This window comes from Prionailurus viverrinus, chromosome E1 (genome assembly GCF_022837055.1).
Source record: "Prionailurus viverrinus isolate Anna chromosome E1, UM_Priviv_1.0, whole genome shotgun sequence".
Classification (NCBI taxonomy): domain Eukaryota; kingdom Metazoa; phylum Chordata; class Mammalia; order Carnivora; family Felidae; genus Prionailurus; species Prionailurus viverrinus.
The window spans coordinates 20,706,600-20,730,775 of record NC_062574.1 but is presented as its reverse complement, the minus strand read 5'-3'; the positions used below and the strand labels follow the sequence as shown (position 1 = coordinate 20,730,775).

The 24,176-nt window shown below is 50.0% G+C and overlaps 1 protein-coding gene across 1 annotated transcript; it reads right to left on the bottom strand.

The window, feature by feature from the left end:
* Positions 1-10,487: 10,487 nt before the first annotated feature.
* Positions 10,488-22,805, bottom strand: TMEM98 (transmembrane protein 98). Its single transcript, XM_047833874.1, has 7 exons — positions 22,565-22,805; positions 20,231-20,412; positions 18,711-18,842; positions 17,721-17,754; positions 15,139-15,254; positions 12,548-12,607; positions 10,488-11,292 (listed from the first exon to the last, which is right to left on the bottom strand). The coding sequence occupies exons 2-7, from the start codon at positions 20,359-20,361 to the stop codon at positions 11,085-11,087; spliced, it is 681 nt and encodes a 226-aa protein (XP_047689830.1). The 5' UTR covers positions 20,362-20,412; positions 22,565-22,805; the 3' UTR covers positions 10,488-11,084.
* Between the last annotated feature and the right edge of the window lie 1,371 nt (positions 22,806-24,176).

Below are 24,176 nucleotides of genomic sequence, written 5' to 3'. Positions count from 1 at the left end.
TGGGTGTGGGATGTGTTCCTCCAGAGAGGGCATGGATGGTACACAAAGTCCCATCATGTCAGAAGCTGGTCGAACAGCAGTGACTCCCAGCAAGGGAGTCTGGTTCACCTTTTCATAAGCCAAATGGTGCTGGGTCATCTGGAAAGATAATGTGAGACAGTCTTACAGGCAAGAATAAGGCCAAAGTTGTAAGGAGCAAATTAGGAAATCCCATTTGTAGAAGTAAATACAGTTGACCCTCGATCAAGACAGGGGTTAGAGGTTATGACCCCAGATAGTAGTAAATCCCTGTGTAACTTTCAACTTCCCAAAACGTTAACTACCAATAGCCTACTGTTGACCAGAAGAAGCCTTACCGATGACATCAACAGCCTATTAACACCCAGATGTATCCTTCACTGTATCCTTACAATAAAGTAAGCTAGAGAAAAGAAACGTCATTAAGGAAATCATAAGGAGGGGCTCCTGGGTGGCTCAGTCTGTTGAGCGTCCAACTCTTGATTTCAGCTCAGGTCATGACCTCGCAGTTCGTGGGATCAAGCCCCGTGTCCGGCTTGGTGCTGTCAGCTTAGAATTCTCTCTCCCCTTCTCTCTCTTTACCCCTCCCCCACTCACACGTTCTCCCTCTCTCTCAAAATAAACAAACTTACTTAAAAAATCATAAGGAAGAGAAGATACATTTACAGGGCCATACTGTAAAAAAGCCCACATATTGGTGGACCTGTGCAATTCAAACCCTGATGCTCAAAGGTCAACTGTAATGAAAAGCAGAGAGAGAAATGGCAAAGGTGAGAGAATGAAACAGAAATCACTTTAAAAAAAAAAAATCAAAGAAGCAAAGTAAGAAGTCTGTGTTAACAGAATCCTGGTAATTAAGAGAGAAAGTCAAGGTGGCAGTGGGAGTATAGGGCCACACACAGACGTTCCGCAGAAACACGAGGAGATCAGAGGGCTGCTGTCCAACCGAATGAGACGAGACCCAGTGAGGAAGTGTGAACAACGGAGCCGTGTGTAGAGTCCTGTTTCAGGAGTACAGTGAGCCTCAGTGAGAGTGGGGGGCAGGCCGTGGGGGAAGAATATGGTTTCCCAGGCCAATTCCAGAACTGGCCAAGCTGTAAAACCAAGATAGTGCCTCCAGGGACTTAGGATCTGGCTCCGGAGTTCTCGAAACCGCCTCAAGACAGAGCAAACGTCAGACTGCTGACCCAGGAAAAGGAGAGGGCCAGCCAAGAAAGCAGCAACACATTTCAGAAGGATGGTGGGCAGCTGGGGCCAGCTGGAGGCCACTGCTGTGGTTGACTCCCACCCTACCTAACAGCACAGCCTCAGTGCTGGCACTGGGGGGCCGGCGGGGTGGGGGTGGGGGGCACCAGCAGATCTCTTGCGATGGCAGCAAACTGCTCAGCCATCACAAGAGAAATCACAGCGGGGCCAAAGAGGACGTCGTAGGGGAACTGTCGCGTCAAGATCCAGAATGAGCTTTGGACCAGACAATGGGCCAGAGGAAATGTCTGTGGGAGCTTCGGAGGCAAAGAAAATGCCAAACAACTGGGGAAGAGAAAAGAAAGAACCTGGAGAGGAAAGTGCGCATAGGGGCTGAGGGTCAGACACAGCATCAAGGTGGCCCAAATGTGCACCACCCTAGGACAGGGAGGGATCAGCAGAGAAAACATAGGTCATTTCAGTACTTTTTCTCCTACTGGAAAGCTGGAGGGGAGGGCTCTGTGAAAAGCTTCTCTAGGATGGGTTGAAGCCCTGAGTCATCTGCTCTGACTAATCACCCCTGCTTTCTGGCTTCCCAGGTTGAATAAGGGGCTTCTCTTCCATTCTCCTCCAGCCTCTGTGCTTGCTTCTGCCTTCACATTATACTAAAATCATTTGTTTGCACATATTTCCTTTTTATTTTTTACATTCATTTATTTTTGAGAGAGAGAGACAGAGTGTGAGCAGGGAGGGGCAGAGAGAGAGGGGGACACAGAATCCAAAGCAGGCTCCAGGCTCTGAGCTGTCAGCACAGAGCTCGACTCAGGGCTCAAACCCACAAACCGTGAGATCATGACCTGAGCAGAAGTCGGACACTTAACCGACTAAGCCACCCAGGTGCCCCTGTTTATACATCTGTCTTACCCATTAGGCCAGTGAGTGGTTCTCATCCCTGGCTGCACATTAGGATGTCCTTTAAAAAATAACAATGCCTAGGTCCCCACTCAAGACTGATTAAAGCAGGACCTCTGGGGTTAGGGCTTTTGCATTCGTACTTTAAAAAATTTTTTTTTAATGTTCATTTATTTTTGACAGAGAGAGAGAGACAGAGCATGAGCGGGGGAGGGGCGGAGAGAGAGGGAGACACAGAATCTGAAGCAGGCTCCAGGCTCTGAGCTGTCAGCACAGAGCCTGACACAGGGCTCAAACTCACAGACCACGAGATCATGACCTGAGCTGAAGTCGGATGCTTAACCAACTGAGCCACCCAGGTGCCCCTTGCATTCATATTTTTTATTGAAGGCCTCATATGATGATTCAAATACGCCATCGGGTTTGAGACCCACTGTTGCGGACTGTGAGCACTTCAAGGTCAAGGACCAGGTCATGGGTGTTTGAATCTCCAGATGTTTAATGAGAGGATAAGCATGGGTAGCAGAAGATGAAGAATCCAGAAAAGAAAAACAGGGAAGTGTCCTGCATAAGAGGAGAAGAGTAGTGATGGGAGGCTGAGAAGCAGAAGAGAATCTTCAAGAAAAAAATAAATAGAAGAGAATCTTAAAGATACCAGGGGCAAAGGAGGAACCTGGATGGGGCTGCGTGATCCTGAGGTTGTCTCGCATAACAAATCTCTCGTTAAAGCTAATATGAAGCTTCAATGCAGAATAAACAGCACCTGCTTCAGAGAGAAATGAGGTGGAGAGGAGTCAGAAACGTGAGTTTCTGAATGTGCCGTAACCATGGACTCTGGGGGCCAGAGCCCTCGTTCTCCACGAGGCGAGTGGGGGCAGAAGCCAAAAGGAAGAGAAAGAACAGAATGGTGATTTTGAGAAGCACTGAAACATGTGAAGGCTTATGACAAGGAAGATGAAACTCATGATTTAAAAATAAAACGGGAACACAAGAGAAAGCAAGCTTGAGAAAGAGAGTGGAGTGAATTTGTAAATCATCCATATGCACGTTTGCTCAAAACGCTATTGTTTTAGCAGTGGGGAAGGAATTAGAGGTAAATAAAATATGCAAATGCATTTCATAATGAAAAATCCTGTGATGAACAACTGAGATAATCGTTATGAAAACTCGCTGAAAAATACACAACATGTTCTAGAAATGTGAGGTGGCATGATTAGCATGCTAAGATACAAGTTGCTGTGTGTGCCAAGAAATTTGGTTCTCCAAATGCAGGTCATTGGTCAACTAAGCAAAGGCCCCCAAGTCTCTTAGTTCAGTTTCAGAGAGCGCTCAAGATGCAGGCTTTCCAGGGCTAGGTCTTGGAGGAGAGCAGCGCTTGCCTGGTGTCTATACTAGGTGCCCTGGGGCCATCCCTGGTTGGAAGAATGGGGTTTAAGTCTCTGGCTATAATACATAGAGCCAGAAGATAGAAAAGCATAAAATAAAGGGAGTAGAGCGGTTAAAAGGAGAGAAGGGAGATGTGTATCTAACATCTACTGAATTGCCTCTATGTTCCAGGCATGGGGCATATGGTATTTCATCTAACCATCAAAATAACTCTACAAGAGCCTCACACTGGCCCAAGATCCTATGAGATGTTGGAGTCCTCATGGCCCTCTTCTATTTTCACTCCATTCTCTCTCCCTAGCATCAGATCCAGAGCTATACCTTGAACAATAATGACCAATGAAAAATCTCCAGTCTTCTCTGAGATGTAGTCATTATACCTAACTCCATACAGAAATCTCAAATGCACCTCAAACTCTTCAAGTCCAAAGCACATGGCTTCAACCTCCCCCACCCCCAACCTGTTCCCCAAACTTGATCCTCTTCTGGTGTTTCCTATATCTGTGGGGATAGGGATCCCCATGTAGGTGTGCAACCCTGAAACCCAGAAATCTTTCATGAACATTATTAACCCATACCCAAGTCCTATTTATTCTCCCCTAACTTTTCATCCCCCTCTCCCTGCCTAGACCAAGCTGCCATCTTCTCTTGCCTTGTGTGATGCAATCACATTGGGTCTCCCCTTTCTTCTCTGGCTCCCTCCAATCAATTCTCCACATAGAAAGCAAAAGGACTTTTTCGAAATACAAATCTAATTGTTTCTCTAGCCCCACCCCACTCCAACTTTACCAGCTTTGAACAAACCATCTGAATGAATTCTCATTGTTCTTCAGATAAAGACCAAGGTCTTTTGCATAGCCTACAAGGACTGGCATGATTTGACCTTCTGCCTCATTGTCACCTTTGTCTTCCTCTCTGTGTACTCTCCAGTCACACTGGCCTTGTCTCACCTCTTGTCCTTCTGCCAAAGGACTTTGTGACCCCACTCCTCAACATCTGAATTCTACGCATCCTTCAGATAGTAGATCCCTATTTACTAGATAATAGAAGCTTTCCTTGACATCTTGATAGATCAGTACCCCTAATAATCTTTCATAAGATTCTATTTCTCTTCTTAAAATACTTGAAAAACTTTAAATTCTACACTTATTTTGTTTAATCTTTAAGTAGGCTCCACACCCAACATGGGGCTTGAACTCATGGCCCCAAGATCAAGAGCAGCCTGCTCCACAGATTGAGCCAGCCAGGTGCCCCTAACTCTACATTTATTTAAGCAATCATTTGTTTAACATCTGTCTTCCTTCACTAGCCTATAATTCTATTAGGGCAGCATTGTATGGTTTACCTCTGCCCTGTGTCCCCAGCACGTAGACAATGCTTGGTACATAATGGGTGTCTGATGGAATTTGCAGAAGGAAGGGAGGCAGGCAGATGGGAAAGGGCATGGCTAAGGAGTGGCAGAGTCAGGATCCAAACTGGGGTCTGACTGCCTCCAGATCCCAGGCTCTTTCCTGGCAACAAGGAAGAGAGGAAAAGGGACAGATAAGAGATGATATCTTCTCACCATCTGGTCCAGACTAAGAGAGGCAGACCAGTGCCACTGTCAATGGAATTTTGTCATTGGTCTTCCATTGGTCGTTTGTCATTTGACTGCCAGGCTATGACTACTTAAACGAAACTCTATGCTAACTGGCTCCATGAGGCATTAAGAGTTATTTGGATCACTTGAATTATACCTTCGATTGTTCTCCATTGTTCTTAGAACACAGTCCTAATGTCTTAGCAAGCTTTCTTGGCTTTTTCTGATTCTCTTCCCCCTCTCCCATCACTGTTTCTTTTCATCTCAGATTCTAACCAAACATGCCATGTTCCTTCATATCCTACCCTGGGACGTGTAGCTTACTTCCTGCCTGCCTGATCCACGTAGTGTTCGTGCTTCAAGACTCTACCGGCCTCTCCTTATCTCTGTCTCTTTGATCCCTGATTATTCCCACCCTTAACCTTGGGCTGGGTTTGTGGTGGATAAAGGAAGGTTTAATTTCTTCTACTGTTTTTCTGCTTTGCCTTGGCTTTTGTTTGTTTGTTTAATTGAGTTTTTTTTTACCACTACATCTAACCTGTGAATATTATTATTAATCACCCACCCATGGCACTCTGCTGCTTCAAACATTTCAACGATATTTATTTGATCTCTGGATGAGAGAGGATTTTCTAAGCATAAAAGCAATGGAAGAAATCACTAAGGGAAAGAAAATCAATCCATTTGACTACACCAAATTTAAAACTTCTGGACGTCAGAAGCCATTCTAAACAAAACTAAAAGGCAAATGACAAGGCTGGGGAAAATATATGCAATAAATATGACAAAGGGTTGTTATCCTTCATATATAAAGAGCTCATATAAGTCGATAAAAAAAATATTAAAATCCCAGGAGAAAAGTGGGGAAACGACATGAATAAGTAAATAGCTAATAAACACATGAAAAATGTTTAACTTCCCCAGTAGTCAGGGAAATGCAAATTAACACAATGCTGAGCCATTGTTCGACTATCAAATTAGGATAACATTAAAGGCGGGGGAGGGTGCAGAGATCACTTGGTAGTTTTCCAAGAAAAACTAAGAGCTTTTTCAACTTTCGATAAATCCCTATCACCCAGAGGAAAAATCCAGAGTCTAGTCCTCGACCCGCTCTCCTGGCTCATCTCCCAACACCCTCTCCTCCCATCAGACACTGGTGGCAGTAATTTCCTGAGCACAGGAGGACGTCCTCCTGCACAACTCCCCTTCCTGGGTCCTCTGTCCCGCTCCACCTCCACCTGCTCCCACCCACCCAATCTCCTCCCCGCCAACACCTACTTCTTGAAAATTCTGAGACATCACCACCTTCCGGAAACTCTCGGGAGCCGGGTTAGGTGCCCCTGCGCTGTGCTCTCATTACACGCGTTCCCTTACTTAGCATTTACTGCATTATATTGAAAATGACTCTTTATGGGTTTCTTTCCACCTTAGATCATATGCGCCTCAAGAGAGGCATTATATTTTTATTCATTGCTAGATCGTGTAGATGCTCAACAGATGACTCCTGAACTGATCAATCATGTAATAAATTAATTATTCCATTTTGCCCCATAAATTTTTGCCACTAATCTGGTACATGCACACTTTACTTAAAACGGATCAAATTAAGTCATGTTGGATGGAAAGAATACCTCACCCATGCCCCAGCCCTCATTTTAGTATCCATGTACTATCATCTTGTGGGTTGTAACCGATTAGTGAGCCATGAAATTAATTTATGGGTCACAACCATCACTTTTTAAGTGAACAATATTAAAACTAGAAGAAAATGGGACGACACTGGTATCTGTTATTTCCTTCCCATTATGGATTTCCCCACCCACCGCCCCCAGGCAGGCGGGAGTGGTTGGTTGAGAACACAAAATGGGAAGTTGAAGTTCCTGCTTGAATTTTTTTTTTTTAAATTTAATGTTTGTTTACTTTGAAAGAGAGAGAGAGGGCAGGGAAGGGGCAGAGAGAGAGGGAGAGAATCCCAAGCAGGCTCCGTGCTGTCAGCACAGAGCCCAATGTGGGGCCCAAACTCACAGAACTGTGAGATCATGACCTGAGCCGAAACCAAGAGTCAGATGCTCAACCGACTGAGCCACCCAGGTGCCCCTCCTGCTCGGATTCTTATTAGCTCGAGGAAAGTTACTTATCTCTCTAGGTTGTGGCTTCCTTATCTGTAAAGTAGGAATGATAAAAACACAGATGGATGAAGCAGCGAGGACCCAGTTATGCCCCAAATTCTTAAAGCCCTGCTCATCAGCATTTCTGACAGAGACAGGTTCCATATCAACCAGAAGCAGACCCGGGCACAACCGCAGTATTTCCCTCTGGCACTTTCTACTCTGATGCCTAGTCCCTCTTCCTCCTTCCCAACCAGTTGCCCACCCTGTTTTATATCATGATTGGGTCGTGAGCCTCTCCGACTCAGGGGGGAAATGTGTACTCAGTGGCATCAGGCAAATTGATGGGCCTGAGACTATTGTCATAGGGTATGAAGGACTCTTTCTAAATTGCTAATCTGACCTTGTCACTCCCCTGCTTAAAGCCTTTCTGTGGTCCCTATTTTGCTCAGAGAAATAAAGCTCTGACTCCTCAATAGGATCTATAGGGTCCTCCGTGATCTAGCATCCTGTCCACCCCACACTCCAGCCTCCGCAACCACCTGCACTTCTCAAGTCAGCCATGCTCTCCTGGTCCTTTTCTGTGTTGTCCAGTTTGCCCAGAACACCTCTCTGCCCCTTGACGGTCTTGACGGGGGCATCTGCTCCCCCCAGATTTTTTCACTGACTCCCATCTCCCTGCTCTGTGCCCCGTCGGTCCCGGGCTAGGCACCCCTCCATCACCACACTGCCACAGCTGTGGTTCAGTCGGCTGCTTATTTGTCCCTCTTGCTTCTTAAGGACAGGGAGGGCACTTTTTGTTCATAGCCCCAGCCTCTAGCACACTTCTCTCCCAGGGTGAGCAAACTGGACAAGTTTGGTGGGGCAGGAGGGCTTAGAAGTGAGGTAGAGGAGGGTGGAGGAAGGAAAGAAAGAAATTGACGCAAATTCTTCCTTTGACACCTTCCCAAGATGTCCCAGGTCATAAAGCAACTCAGGGATTTTGAATTGTAAGTCGTCTTGTTTTTGACAGATCAGGTGCATGCATTTTCTATGGGATCGGGCACAGAGTAGAGCCTCTGGAGAGAAGGAACTTCTGGAATGAGGCAGGTCAGGGTAAGCACCAGGGTGGGCTGGGTGCCAGGAACACATGCTCCATCTGGAAGATGTCACAAGCTGGAGGAGGCTCCCTGGGCCATTTTCTGGAGGAATGTGAGCTTGAGCAATCAACCCTGGAAACACTGATAAGAGGTGGAGAGATCCATCTTTAGGTTACAAAAAGACCAGAGATGGGGCAGGGACAAGGCTGGGCCACTCTCCCTTCTGCAGCGATTCCAGCATGTTTGGCTGCTCAGTTCCAGAGCTTATGAACAGAGACTCCTGCTCAGACAGAGCCAGGGTCACTGAGGTGCTGCCATCTGGGTCACCTGCCTCAGGGCATGGGCAGCTTCGGGGAGAGAAGGATTAATATCGGCTAATCAGTACCAGGCACACTACGGGGCATTTCACACATACACACACACACACACACACACACACACACACACACACACTTTGATTGACACGCCAACCCACGAGGTAGTAAGGAGTCTTGATTTTATAGATGAGAAAGCTAAGGACCAGAGAGGTTAAGGAACTTGTCCAAGTTTACACAGTAAATGACAAGAGTCCAAATTTGAACCTGTTTTGAGTTTGAAGATCTTACTCGTCTCACACTCCATGCCTAACCTTGAGTCATTCCGTCTTCACAATCTGAGTCTGACGCTCCTACTCCAGGGCAGGGCAGGGGGTGGTGTGTGTCACGGGAGAGCTACCACCATGCAGAAAGCCACTAGCGAACCGGGGACCTGGGACGCGTCCATCCCCTGGGAAACCACACCAGGCTGGGTGCCCCGTGCTCACCAACCTGGCCCTCTCAGAGAAGGTAACTTCGGCCAACTCGCAAAGGGCCAAGAGGGGCAGGGAGGCCTCCTCCCCCAGATGGTGCTTTCACCTCAACCAACACCCACCTTATCCAGAGACTTATTTGTCCTGCATTGGAGACAAAAGAGAAACCACGCAGCAGCCAGATCGGAGATCTTGCAGGCCAGCAGACACTTCCCAGGCGTTCAGCAACCTCTCCTTGCAGCGACCCAGGGATTCAGGGAGGCACCAGGACTTGCCAGGGCTCACAGAAGGTTGGTGACAGCGGGCGTTGCTTCAGGGATGCTGGGAAACTTCACCTCCACCCCCCACCCCCACGCCTCCTGGGTGGTATTTGAGATGCCAATTTGGGTCTGTCCCTCTTTGGCTTAGGGCTCTGACCCAGGTTCAAAGGCAGGGACATTTATACCTGTGGCAGCCATTGCAACCCCTTAGCAGAAAGTGGTTTCCAATCTCATTGTGAATGTAGGTTTTTGAAAGGAAGGGAAAATAAACAACAGGAGGACTGTGGATGTCTGTTTGTGGAGGCCACGACATGGAAAATTCAAAGTGGCCTTGAGGAAGTTCCCCATTCACACCCTACCAGCAGGACAAGTTAGCTACTTAGCATGTGTTCAGAGCTGATGGGAATGGACAATCCAATAAGGTGGCCCTGCAGTCAGGAATCCATCATCAGTCCACAGCGAGCTGACCCAAGCTTTCCTCTCCTGACTCCATTTCCCAGGTGGGAACCCGTACACAGAAGCATCCTGCTTTCCAGGAGAAAATGGACTGTGCCCAATGGGACATTTCAGTGACAAACAAGGCTCCAATCTTGATCTTGGAAATATGGGCTCCTGGTTCTCTAGAACCAGACAGAGGCATCTGCTGACGAGTTAGCACACAGAAAATGAAATGGGACCAGACTCGGAGATCCAAACATGCCAAACAGCACAGCATATGAACCAAGGCAGCTCCCAAGCCAGAGCCCTGTCTCCCAAGAGAAACATTGGCTCTGAGATCCTGGGAGAAGCAAAGTACTTCCGGCTCTCCTATATGCTTATGATGGCAATTAAGCAACTCGGATGTATGTCTGGACTATGTGATTGGGATTCTGGGTCCCACAAAGGTCTCATGTCATAAAAATGCCCCTCGTCTTTCAATATTTGCAAAAATAAACAGAAACCAAAAGAAAGGGGGAATACAACCTTCACGGATGTCATTGCTCATGCGGAAACTACTTTATGGTGGGATCTTCACTTCCGCCTAAACTCTGAAGGGTCTTGAGATACCTCTTTTTGGGTCATATGCACAATGTGTCCTCAGGACTCTCAGGCTCCCTCCTCCCACCCTGACTTCTCAAATACATCGCACTGCACCCCATACGTTCGAATGAGTCAATAACCACTCGCTTGACAGAAGTCTAAGTGTAAGTGTACTGTCCTCCTAGTGGTAGGTAGGTAAAATTGCAGGCCCAATGACAAGGAAAAATCAACTCGTTGCTCACTTTCAAAGGCAAACCTGGGAAGGGGAAGAGGGACTCAGATGCCTCAGGGACAGGGCAGATAATACAAACAAATGAAACAGACCAGGAGAGTGAGAGAGAGCGAGTACAAGCCCTGTCAAAAGACACAACTCCCACTGAGTTCAAGTTGATTGTCTTCTGCAGATGCATTTCAGAGTTGCCTTATCTTCGGATTGTTTAAGAGAAGACAGAAACTCTGATTTCAGGGCGAAACCCTGTGATTTCTAGATGGTGGCTCAATTTTCTTGAAAACACTAGGTGGGCTAAATAAAGCTGCTGGTCTACCAGTCTCTAAGGCTGTGCTGTGCAGACGGTGCAAGCCGTCTCCTGGAACCGCGGTGTTAGACTGCCACTCGCCAGTCAGCATTTGCTACTGCAGCAGAGGCATCAGCTCGGCACGTACAGCTGAACCCCCGAGAACTCACGCTACGGGGAGAAGCGGAAGGTCCGCTGAGCCACCCAGGGACAGCGGCAGGCTGGCCAGCAGGCACTAAATGGCCGACTGCTCCTGCAGGAACCCTTCGGGGCCTGGGAGGCCTTTATCTGTCTCAGAAGCCAAGGCTGCTTCTCGAAGGACTTCCAGGTGTTCCTCCGCAGCAGACAGTGACTGGTCGATCCAGTCCAGGCCCCCGGTCAGGTGGCAAGCATTCCTGGTCACCAGCACCAGATGACTGACAGACAGGAGCAGAGCAGTAGTCCTAGAAAAGGCAGCAGGATCAGTGTCCCTAGGGAATGAGGGATTACGCACCAAAGCCCACATGGACAGACTCTGGTCTGGTGTTCTCCAAACTGGAGGCCCTTCCCCGAGAGGTTGGTGATTTAAAGATGGCTCCACACTCCAATAAATTTGGGCATGGCTGGGTTAAACAACGTTAACTGAAGCCTTCTCTGAGCCTGTAACATGCATGATAAAGCTGTAAGGACAGAATACAATGTGCTCTGGCTCACTAACTCATTTAAGACTGTGGAGACTGTTTTCTGCAGCACACCTATTAACATCTCCCAGAAGAGTGTTCTGTAGGACTATTCAGATCTAGTCCATTGGCTGAGCGCATCCCCAACTGTTGCCCACTTAAAAACACGATAGACGTACCCCTGCCTGGGGCATCCCTTATTGATTTTGAGTCAATAAGGCCCCGAGCTGGTTTAGACCACTCTAAAAACAAAATTTAATTGAAAACCAAACTGAGGAGGAGTGTTTTCTTTCCCAGTATTGAAAGATTCACTGTAGAATATCTTTGATGGAGTGAGTGTATATGATGCAGGTGGGGACTGTATCAGATTCTGAGCCCGTAGACACAGCGGGGCGGAGCATGGGAGCAGGGCAGAAAAACCAACTGAAGCCCTGGGAGCCACTGTAATCACTGCAGTCTGGCAATCATCACACAGCAGATCTATGAAATGCTCATGTAAATCCAAGAGACAAAAGAATCTGCTCGTTCTAATGAGTTTGCATCTGGTAGAGGAGTATAACGTCAAAAGCCAACGTATACTCAGTGTACTACAGGAGGATCACAAGCGGGGGTCTTGGGTACGTCCTGCAGAACGTGAGCACAGCTTGAGCCCAGCTGTCCCTTCCATCCTTTGCCCTGCTTACCACCTGCCCCACCCACCCACCCCCTGGGCAGCACTCACAGCTAGGGCGCATCTGCTTTTTGGGGGGAGCGGAGGCAGATGCGGGAAAGGGGAGGGAGTGAAGGTGCAGGTAGGATTTACCGTGGCCAGATGTTTAATCCTAAAAATTCAAAGTCTAAGACTGGCTCCCCCTAATCCCAGGCTTCAGGAAGAGCTCGGGCCTCTATCACCATTCACACTCAAATGAATGGGGCCTGCAGCCCTGGGAACCCAATACAGCAGCCTTCTCCACAACCCAGACAGAGGACCTCACAGATGTGATAAAAACACTGAGCTTCTCGCGTGAGAAACCGAATGACCCCTCCCCCCCCTCCTCACCGCGCATCCAGGAGTTTGGGGTCCAACGGAGGGTACATCGATTTCACCACATCATCCACTCTGTGGGGAGGCAAAAGGATTTCAGTAGTTCACTTCCCTGGTGTCCTTTTCTGTTCTTCCTCCATTTCTACCTTTCTTTGTCCCAATCTTTTCTTCTGATACTGAAGAGCCCCAATCTTTAGTGATTCTTTTCTCCAACTGCTTTTGCCTTCTCAGACAGACTTGAACAGGAAGACTTCTGGTTCGATTTGGGGAGTATTTTGTTTTTGGGTTTTGTTTCAGTCCCGATAGTTTTTAAAAAGTGTTAAGCTCGCCCTTCTGGAATGATGTTCAAGATACGCTACTAAATCAAAAGGGCAAACTGCCAAACGATATCTAAAGTTTGATGGATCCGCTGGCATGAAAATAAATAAACAAAAGCTATGACGTGCAGCCGCTGAGCAGTGTGGAGGAATACCCAGCATTCAATCGTGTTACTGCCAGGGATTGGGGTGGGGTGGAAGTTGGGGTTCCTTCACTTTCCAATCTATTTCTGCATTTTGACTTCCGTTAAGTATTTACTACTATTGTGTTTTTTAAAAAAGGTTAAATATAGTTATATAGAACACACACACACACACACACACACACACAAAGCCTACAAGTTTAATTTGGGTCCAAACTGCTCCAATGGATTTCCTTTACATACGGTACAATTCGTCGTTAATTTTTTTTTTTTTAAATCAAGTTCAGAAAGGAGCTGCTATTCATTCTGATTTGCACGGTTCAAGATTTTCATCCAAATCCTCGCTCCTGGACTGCGTGGTAGTCAGGAAGAAAAAATTATGATACATTGTTTGATTTTGAAAAGCACTTGAAAATAGGTAGATGCCCTCCAATGTTCTTGTCTCGGGGCTGAGGGGCTGGTGAGGAAACGCAAAGAACATCAGCGGCCGTCTTCGCCAGCCCCTTTCTCTGTAGTGCCCTGGAGCTGAAGCCACTCGCCCTGAAACTAATATGCTATCAACACACTTATGTGGAATAAATGGAGCAAGAAAAACAACGGGGACAAAAAAAGGCCAGATGAAGAAAGAAGTGTTAAAGGCAAAAAGATAAAGCAAGGGCACTGACTGAATTATGGCAGGGAACATTCTGGAAGCAGCCCAAGGGGCTCAGTAGGACGGGCCAGTGTGCACCAGGTTAGGTCCACTCTCTGAGCAATGCCACACACACCCCGTCTCGAAACAGGGCTAATCCCCAGCCCCAGGGACTTCCTTCCTCCCCAGAAATCTCCATCTCTTTCCTCCTCCCACCGCTCCCGGCAATGCCTCCTCGTGACAACCAGGTATCACAGGAACTGCGCAGGCCCCAGGGGTGGCTCTTGCAGTGACTGGAAGCACAATGAAGGTCCAGCAGACAGGGGCAGTGCAGAGTCTCTACTAACAAGGGGTGGCCAGAGGAATGCCTGGTGCTTGCCCAGGGCCTCGGCTGCAGGGCCTTCTGGCCAGGCTGGTACAAGTCCCACAGCTACACCCACCTGGGACAGCTCCAGTTCAGAAAAGCCAAGAACTCTTCTGAGCTGAGTCCCTCCCTGGGATTATCTCCTTCCTACTTTCTCAACTCACTGAACGCCCTGGACAGAGTTCAAGTGCTCCAACTCTCATATTCCTTCAGAGGGCTGGTTCCTCGTGATCTAGCCGAGGCCATGGCAACCAGGAAACCGAGAGTCCCTGGAATTCACAGGGAGTGCCACCATTCCAACCGGGGAGGTGGAGGCACTGTCCCGGCAGTAAGGCTGCCTGGCTGATTGAGAAAACATCCTGGACCTGGCCAACTCCCGACTCAGGCACATCCACATACCAACCACCAGATGGCAGCACAAACCCAGTACCACCCTTCTCCCTAAGAAAAGGGCTTTATACTTCTCGACAAAGTCAAGCCCAAACGAGGGGGTGTAGTTGTTGACTACAGTCCTGCCGGTTGCCTCCCACGTGGGGTTTTGCAGACAGCCTGGCATTTGGGAGATCTGAATGAGGTATGGCTTCTCTTCCCCCCATCCCCACACCCAGTCCCGGAGGCTGCTGGCTGGGCCATGCCTGGGCCAGTGGTTGACAGGGAAGTGGCAAGGAGCAGGTCCCTGAAACTGGTCTCCAGTACAGATAGGGCAGGGTGGGGCATGGTCGCTGCACGAGGGTGTGGACACCGGCGGGAAATATGCTTCCTGGCCCAGAGCCTGGGAAGAAGGGAAGGCAGGCAGCCCCAGCTGGTGTGGGGCTGAGGGAGAGGCAGCAGACACAGTGGGATCTGCAGAATGGACTAGAAGAGTCGGCCCTAGTCACATGCTAGAATTCCCCAAAAAGCCAACCAGAGGAGGAGGCCCATGGGAGGCGGGGGGGCACTGTGTGAGACAAGTATCTAAACCCTGGCTTGGTCTCTGAGAATCTAAACCTTCCTGGATGCTCTGTAAATGTCTGGGACGCCTGTAACTGAAGTGACCTATGTAGTTTCCTCAAGAAGCCTGGCCTGCCTGCCACCTCAGCTTCCGGTCCCTCCCTCCTCCCCGTCCCCCCACTCCCCGCAGAGGGTGGGGACCTCAAGGCCCACCAGCTCACCTGGGGCTGATCCGCTTGGCCACCACGATGATGTCACTGACACTGGCTGAGGTCTTCATCTTGGCCCCGGAGCCCATTGTCATGGCAACAAGTTTTTCTGTCAGAGTGTGACAAATCTAACACGGCAGGGAGGGGAGGGGTGACTGAGGGGGGGCACTCTAGCTCCCCCAAGAGTTTCTGCTGCCCCCACAAACAAATATGGCCCCTGCCTTGGGTTCCATCCCACACCAGGGGCCCCTAACCTAGTGGGCAAACTGAGTGAAAAGCACACAGACGAGAGAAATGGGATGGAAGCGGCAAAAGCCAAGGGCACCGTCCAGCGAGGAGGGAGGGGTGGGAAGCTGAGATCAGGGTCACGGTTTCGGCTTAGAGAAGTCTAAGCTGAATTAATCTGTCTAAGAAAAATCATGTGCTCTAATTTCGCCTTGTCGTTTAGGGGGAAAAACCTACTTTCTCTTTCTATTCTTTCACCTCATGGTTTAGTCTTCCAGAAGGCTAGATCTCCCCAGTGGGGCACCCTCAGGAACACAGCTGGACAAAGGACAACTGTCCCCTTGAAGCACATCTTCCAAAAGCAGCACTTAGTTCAACAATTATCTAGGGTGACACCATGTTTGTCAACACGGCCATGGCGAATGAGTCTTCGGAAAAAGCAGGAAAAAGGCATGACTACCGCCTGAGGCCTTTCTCATCCATCAACAGTGCTGGCCACCCCCAAAAGCTTGGTTCCCCACTTCCACACCTCCCCGATGTTAGAACCTGGATGTGCTTCTTTCTGTCCCTGACAAGTAAGTGCCATTACCTGCCGCCTACTTGGGGCTGGAAAAGAGGGTAGAAAGAAGGCCAAGAGCTCACCCAGGAGAGAGCCTAGGCCCCTCCTGCAAGTCCCCACCACAGGGACTCAAGGGCAGGTGGCCAACCAAAAGGGCCTTCAGACCCCAGGGCCTCTCCCCTCTCCTTGGATCTGAGAATCTCAGGCTGGACCATTGATTCCAATCCAGTAAGACTCCTTCCTGCTGCTGACTTATTCCCCAGCTCAGGTGTCATAGGCAGGGACGGGGACAAAACCTGGTACCAGGACACAAGCTAGCTGGGAGATGGGAAATGAATATGGTATAATTGCTCTAGTCATTAGACCTGTCTGTAACCATATCTACACCCAAAGAGCGTCTTGGAATTAAATAATCCTGGACCCTAGGACAATTTCCTAGTAGACACTCCTTTGTCCCCCAAAAGAGACAGCTACAGGAGACGTGGGATGAAAGACATCATCCTATCTGTACTGAATGACACCGGAGAAAACATGGGCTGTTTCTGAAATCTTGAATAATTACTGGACAAAAAGATAAAGGTTGTAGTTTCCCAGGCTACTGCAATGAAGAAACCACCAATATCTGCAACTGACCAAATATTTCAATATTATTCTTATCACACAAGGATTAAAAAACCAAGTGCTGGGGCACCTGGGTGGCTCAGCCGGTTAAGCGTCTGACTCTTGGTCTCGGCTCAGGTCACGATCTCTCGGTTTGTGAGTTCGAGCCCCACGTCAGGCTCTGTGCTGACAGCTCAGAACCTGGAGTCTGCTTAGGATTCTGTGTCTCCCTGTCTCTTACCCCCTCCCATGGTCATGTCTGTCTCTCTCTGTCACTCAATAATAAATAAATGTTAAAAAAATTTTTTTTAAAAAACTGTAGGAGACAAGACAATCATTAAAAAAAAAAATGCTTACAATATAAAAATTACCCCAAACTATAAAAACTAGCCAAAACACAAACTGGATGCAATTTTCCACCCAATCATGGAGGTTGCAGGAATTAGAAGAAAAAAATCTGCCTTCAAGTACAATACTCATGGTTTGGATTTTTCAACACCACCAACCGTGCCATGTGGCTGACTACCGTCCCAGCCAGAGAGGGCCAATGAAGGACTTTCTAGTAACTGGAGAAGTCCAGATACAGAACTCAACTCACTGAGCAAAGGGCTGAGCTCTCTGTTAATGAAGGAAAGTGCCCAGAGAGAAGCTGGGGAGCCCACTCCCCCTCAGCAGCTACACAGACTCGGGCACACTGCCTTCCCCAATTGGTGAAAATGTGGCCAGTGACCACGTATGTGGCCTTTCTCACAGGCCACTGTATTAGCAGGACCAGGTGAAATAAAACCTTTAAAGGGTCTTGAGAATGCTCGCGTATAACAGACCACCCAGGAGGGAGTGGAAACAGCAGAAATCCCAAGCGTCAGGCATGTTTAAAAACCTTCTTGCATGGGTTCAGGGCCCTTCCTAAGATGCCCCTCAAGAGTCTGGGCACAGAGGCCCCTGGGTGGCTCAATCGGTTGAGCATCTGACTTCGGCTCAGGTCATGATCTCACGGTTTGTAAGTTCGAGCGCCACATCAGGCTCTGTGCTGACAGCTCGGGGCCTGGAGCCTGCTTCCGATTCTGCGTCTCCCTCTCCCTGTCTGCCCCTCTCTGTCTCTCAAAAAAACAAATAAATGTTAAAAAGAAAAAAAAAAAGAGTGTGGGCACAGGGGTGATTTGGTGAGCCCCTCCACCCCCTTATCTCATGGGAAATCCAAAAGTATTACCTTCAAGATGGCAATGCAGTGGGACATGAGACCCCTGGGGAGACAAGAAGAATCTGTCAGTGCTCCTCCTTGCAGGCCCACCTGGCTCCGGCCACCAGCTCGGCTCCTCATGTAGCTCTGACCCACCGGGACACCACCGAGAGCAGGACTGCCTCAGGGTTAAACTGAACAGGTCCACGAGCTAAATGAGGAGGAACCTTCTTTCCTTTCCCTTCCCCTCCCGTATCCAGCCCACTCTCCCAGGCAGCATTCACCTCTCAAGGCATGCTTTCTGAGAGCTCTGAGCTTCTGACACTGTTCCCTCCACCCCGTGTGACTTTCCCCTTATTCTCAGCCTCTTGAGCACCTCATCCTTCAAGGCCCAGGTCAAAAGGCACTCACTCCGAGACAGCCTTCATGAAAGCCACCTCCACCTCCCCACCCCAGGCAACTCTAGACATCGCCTCCTGTGTGTGCCCACGGCGCTGTGCAGAGACCCACTAACGTTTCGGAGACAGCGTATTTAGTAGAATTCCTAACAGCTGCACTAACTGGCCCAGTGTCCTACATGCAATGTCCCCCACACGTCTGCTGGTGAATGACAATGGCACACACTTCTCAACATGTAGAGGCTCCTGCCGGATGGAGAGATCCCTGAGGGATCCTGGAGACAAAGGCTGCATCCCTGGAGCCTGGGTGTCAAATTCACGGGCCCCCTAAGGATAACCCAAGCACATCAAGGTGACTCTGTAACAACCTCTGCCACACGTCTATGGGCCTCAGTGTTTAGATCTACAGAATGGGGGGAGGAAGGACAAATACTGTCATAACATAATCTGATTCTCTACCCCCCGACGCTGAGGGCCGGGAAAGAGCTGGAAGTGACTCAGTGCTCCCGGATGCCTGGTCAAGTGCTGTGGCAAAGGAACCTAGAAAAGGGCACCCAGAGGCCCATGTGCCATCTCCAGGGGACTGAAGGAAGTACGCGGTCCGCGGTCCCCAAGGCCTTACGAGGCATCTTCGATCCAGTCTTCGTTCTCTAGAATGGCCTCGATGTGGGGGTTGGTGATGACCACATCGTCCAGTTCCAACTCAGACGGCTCCGACTGGGTCTCCATGGCACCGATGAGGTCCACAATGGGCCTGGAAGGAAATGCCCAGGTGAGTGGTTTCGCGATGGGTGACTACCGCTGACCCTCTCCTCACCAAGGCCCACATATCCCCCAACAGGATGTAAAAAGTTAGCAAGTTAAAGCAGTGACCCCTTGTCCTGGAGCCACATTTAACCTTAGTGGGACCGCAGGTGCGGGTGGGGCACGTGGCTAGACGTGGGTCACAGAGGCAGGCAGGGCACTAAGGACAGCTGAAGCAGAATGAAATGAGCCACTAAGAGAAAGGGCAGGGCCACAGCCATAGGAGGCAGAGATGCATCAGACAGGGCTGCTCCTTCAGCACAAAATAACAGCCTTCTTAAACCCATTTTTCCTTCAAGCCTACCTTTTCCAGAGAAGCCGAAGTTCCTATTACCCAAACCTACCTGGTCTGCAGAATTACTGTCGGGAAGGACTTTGGTCCTACCCCCTCCTCGTTCTACTGGAGAAGTGGGAGGAATCACAACACTGACTTTACAACAGGGGATGCCAGAGAATTCCATTGAATAGCAGAACTTTCCTGGGTCATATAAACGGGCATTTACAAATTATCTACCTCTTTTTTTTTTTAATTTTTTTTTAGCGTTTATTTATTTTTGAGACAGAGAGAGACAGAGCATGAACGGGGGAGGGGCAGAGAGAGAGGGAGACACAGAATCTGAAACAGACTCCAGGCTCTGAGCTGTCAGCACAGAGCCCGACGCGGGGCTCGAACTCACGGACCGTGAGATCATGACCTGAGCCGAAGTCGGACGCTCAACCGACCAAGCCACCCAGGCGCCCCACAAATTATCTACCTCTTAACAGAGATGCTGATAGGATTCAGACAGAGGGATAAGAGAAACTAAGGGTGACCTGCCATGGTCCCTCAAGGGTCGACCTGTCAAAACACCCCTAAACGGAAAACTAGATCATGCTTATAAAATAGATTGCACATAAAACGCATCATGAAGAAATCCATGCAAAGAGGGAGACAGTCCTCTGCTGGGATTTCACACAACCCAGTATCTGCTGCTTCCATGTGTGGCTGGAATGCAGGCCTGGGATCTCCGTTCCTACGAGTTTGGCTGGAAAGAAGTTGGATCTATTCAAATGCTAAGGGAAGTGGCCACTTCTGGATGAATGGCCGCACCTTTGTGGTAGGTGAGCCCGTTCGGTCACTTTCTCCTTAACTCAGTGACAGAGTCAGAGAAGGCTCAGGACATTGCTAAGCTCCGAGGTCTTTCTTGGAAAGGGAGCCTTCGGGTACCATTTTAGAGACAAAAAGCTGAGCTAGAGTTGTCCACTACCAAACTCCTTGGGCTCCTCTCTTTTTTTTCTGCTGTTGGAGCCCCTGGCAGGACCCACCCCTCCTCCCTTCCCCTCCCCAGGCCCACTCACTTGGAATCATAGCGCTGCAACAGGTCCCGAGGCCGGCAGTAACGCTGCCTGCAAACCACCACCAAGGCTGCAAATGAGGCCAGGAAGATGGTGGCCAGCACACCTATGGCGACAATCACCACAGTCTCCATACTTCTGGGTGGCTCCCTCGGTCCCAGTCACGTCCCCAGCAGGAGCTAAATCTTGAAGGACACAAGGGCAGAGCAGGCCTTGGTAAAGAAGCAGCAAAAGAGAGTGGGGCAGCGGGGTCCTACCTGGGGGGGGGGGGGGTGCGGAGAGCCAGGTTCCCCCCAAGTCACCTGCAGAGGCCTGAGGGCCTGAACAGAAACGAGATGCATTTTATGTCATGTCCCAAATCTGCCTTTTGTCTAATTAAGAGTTTGCCACCTGCTGGACCAGGTTGGCTTTTCAAATCTGCACAAAAGGAAACATCATAACTAACACCGTTGTTTTCACATCTACACCAAGTGCAGGAGAGAATACCCTCCTAAGAAGGGTAGGATTGCATTTACTGAGAATCTACTCTGTGCCTGGCACTTTGTGTGTTAACTCTTCTAACGATCCTGAGGTAGGTATTAGTATTCCCATTTTACAGTTGAGAAAACAGGTTCAGGAAGGTTAAGTAATTTGTCCAAGGTTCTGTAGTCTGAAAGCAGAAACCCATTCACTTAAACTGGGCTGGGCATCCACCTCCCCTCACCTTTCTAAGAAGGGAAGAAGATTCTAAACATTGTGGAAAGGCATTTGACTGTCACTTTCCGTGTTGGAAACTTACAACTGATGGTAACATGTTCATTGCCTATTGTCTGTTCTCATTCAGGGGGTTCTTCCACACCTATCCGAGACTCAGGCGGAGGAACAAGGGCATCTCAGAGAACTATGTATGCATCGCAGGCTCCTACTAGTGTGCCTTTCTTTGAGCAAGTCTCTTCCCCTGTCTGGGCTTTAATTTCTCCATCTGCACAAGAGGGACCTTGGTCTAGGCGTTCCTATGATCCCAGGATGATGCAGAACTTATTCTATACTACATGCCTCAGACGGTTTGAACGTTCCCAGTTGGCATTCAATAAGTATCTAGTAGGCACCAAGCACTAGGCTGGATTCTGAAGATTGGAGATAATTGAGACATGAACCCCAAACCTTGAGGAGCTGAGAAACAGGTGTACAAATGGACACATGTTTTCTGTTTGCCGGTCAACCACTTCCCCAGCTCAGCTCCTGTGCTGTGTCACATGCAGAGAACACGGACAAGAGGTAACTCTACTTGTATGATATTTTCTGCGAAAGCCTTCTTCCCAGGGCAGATGTTGTTTGAGCTGGGTTTTGAAGGATGGGTAGGAGTTTGCCAGGTGGACAACATAGGGACTTGGCTGGCTCAAAGTGCCAAGGAGGCCTTTCTCAAAGTTTCACAGAGCTGTCCTACCACCTGGAACTCACTTGCTCAAGAGGCTGAGAAGGCTGGGGTCTGTCTCTTTTATTTCTGTATCTCCCATAGGAGGGGGGGGGAAGGGGGTGGGGAGGGTAATTCTCAGCGTCTGCCTCAATTTCTCTAGATGTGTGTTTCTCTACACTGTCCCTCCTGAAGGGCTACCTCCTTTAGCCCTTTTTCTTTTCTCTCATTTCTGTGTCTCTGTGTTTCTCCATTTCCTCTCCAGGCATCTTACCCCCTCCCCAGCGTTTCCTGTCCCCCCTCCCCCCTGCACCGTGGCCTCCCAAGACCACCCGCTTTGTTTCCTGGCTTCCTGTGGACGTCCTGAGTGTGTTTCTCTGAGTCCCTATGAGCGTTCTGAGTTTTTGCGGCCTTTCTCGGAGCTTTGTGTCAGAGCGTGTTTCTCTTTTTCTCCGTGTATTTTTCTCTGTGTGTTTCGGGATAAGTTTTTGCCTCTTTCTCTGTCTTTGTGTAAGCGTGGGGGTAGGTCTCGGTTTCTTGGCGTGTGTGTGTGTGTGTGTGTGTGTGTGTGTGTGTGTGTGTCCCACCCTCTTCACCGCCAAGGGGCTCTAAATCCACCAGGATAAAACAGCCCCGAGCCTCCGCCTCCTTCCTTCCCCCTGCCGGGAACACCCGTCCCAACACCCAGGTCAGAAGAAGGGACCCCGGGCCCGGCCCGGCCCGGCCCGGCGCGAGGCTCGCAGGGCTCCCAGGCGCGCAGCTCCCACTTTGCCCAACTTGTGGGCGCCCGGGCTGCAGCGCGCGGGCTCCGCGGCCCCAACAAAGGTGCCGCCGGTCCGCCCCCCCCCTTTCCCGCCATCGGCCCCCATCTCCGGACCCCGGGACCCCGGCGCGCCCGGACGCCCTCCCTGCCGCCGCTCCGGGGCGCGGCGAGGCCCACCCACCTCAGGCCGCGGCCGCAGGACGCATCCCGGGGACGCTCCGGCCGCCCGGCCCCGCCGATGGCAAAGTCCGGGCGCGGGACTCGCGGGCGGCTCGCAGGAGCGGGGCATGCCGGGAAGGAGCTGGGCTGGCCGAGGAATCGAGATAAAGTCCCCGGGAGCCAAACCCCCAGGTGGGGGGGAGGGGGCGGGGGCCGGCCGCCGCGTCCAAATCCCCCGCTGCCAGGCGCCGCCGTCCCCGCCGGGCCAGGGGTGGGCGGGGGGTTGGGGCCGCGGGGAGGCCCTCCCTCAGCCACCCGGCAGGCGCTCCTCGCACCCCTCCCCCCTCTCCCCTAGGGCCCCAGGCTCAGAGGGAGGCCGAAGGGTCCTTACGGCCACCCAACCCCTATGGGGCCGGCCGTCCAGGGGGGCCGTGGAGCGCTAGCAGATTCCGCTGTGGGCTGGTCAGGGAGCCAGTGCGCCCCGCTACACACCGTGGTTTAAATCCTGGCTCTGCCACTCTCTAGCTGTGGGCAACTTCTTTCACTTCCCTGTGCCTTGGTTTCCTCATCTGCAAAGTGGGTCCACTACTTGTAGGCGTGCTCAGAGCTGATAAAAGGGTCAAATGACATGATGCATGCAGCGCATTTAAGAGTGCCTGACCCAGGGTAGATGCAAAGCAGCGTGAGCTCTCATGACAGTCTCATCCACACTGGACACACAAGCAGGCCCACCCCTAACAGTTGCTGTGCCAGGGACAAGCGGAGAAATGCAGGACTCTGGCTGGCTCTCCTGCCCCTTCTGTTTGTGCTCTACTCCAGCGACCAAAGGGAACTCACACTATTGGTTCACCAACCCTGCTCTGCAAACAGCCACCTCTCTGCCATCCCTCAAGCCTAAGGATGCCCACACCAGGAGGTACAGGTTGCCTTTGGAAGGATGGAGGTGGACACAGGCTCTGGAGACAGGCTGGGCTTTGGGGACAGACTTGTTTTCAGAGTCCAGTGAGCCCGGAGCATGGTCTAGAAGAAGGCATGAGTTCTAGATGGTCATCTCCTTTGGCCCTCAAACTCCTAGCCCTGTAAGGAAGAGGCAGAATCAGAGTGAGGCCCACTACAGCCTGGGAGTTAAGGCAGAGACCCCATCAACTAATCTAAGGTCAGTACTGGTGACAAGTCCCAAAGGGGGCAGACTAGGTCCCAGGCAGCTTAATACAGTCTCTGCAAACTGGTCATGCCTAGGTTACTTGAAATCCACAGAGGTGGTTGTGGGTTTTTGTGGGGGGTTTTGGGTTTTGGATTTTTTTGTTTTTTGTTTTTGTTTTTGTTTTGGCTTACAATTAAAAAAAAATCTAGTTGCCCACATTTTAAAAAATTAACAATTTCACTTATACCTACAGATTTCCAGCTTCTCTGGGAAATTCAGAAGATCTCTCAAAACACAGCCCATGGCATGGGTAGGAATGGTGAGTAGGAGAGGGGCGGCTGCTATCCCCAGGCCTGCTCTCCTGGCCCAGGACTTTCCCCACTGCATACAATGCATGTGCATGCATTCACAGCTCACCCGTTTTATGGAGAGCCTGACCCAGTGACCAGCTGACACTCAGGGACAGGAAGGCTGAGGGGTGATTTTGCTA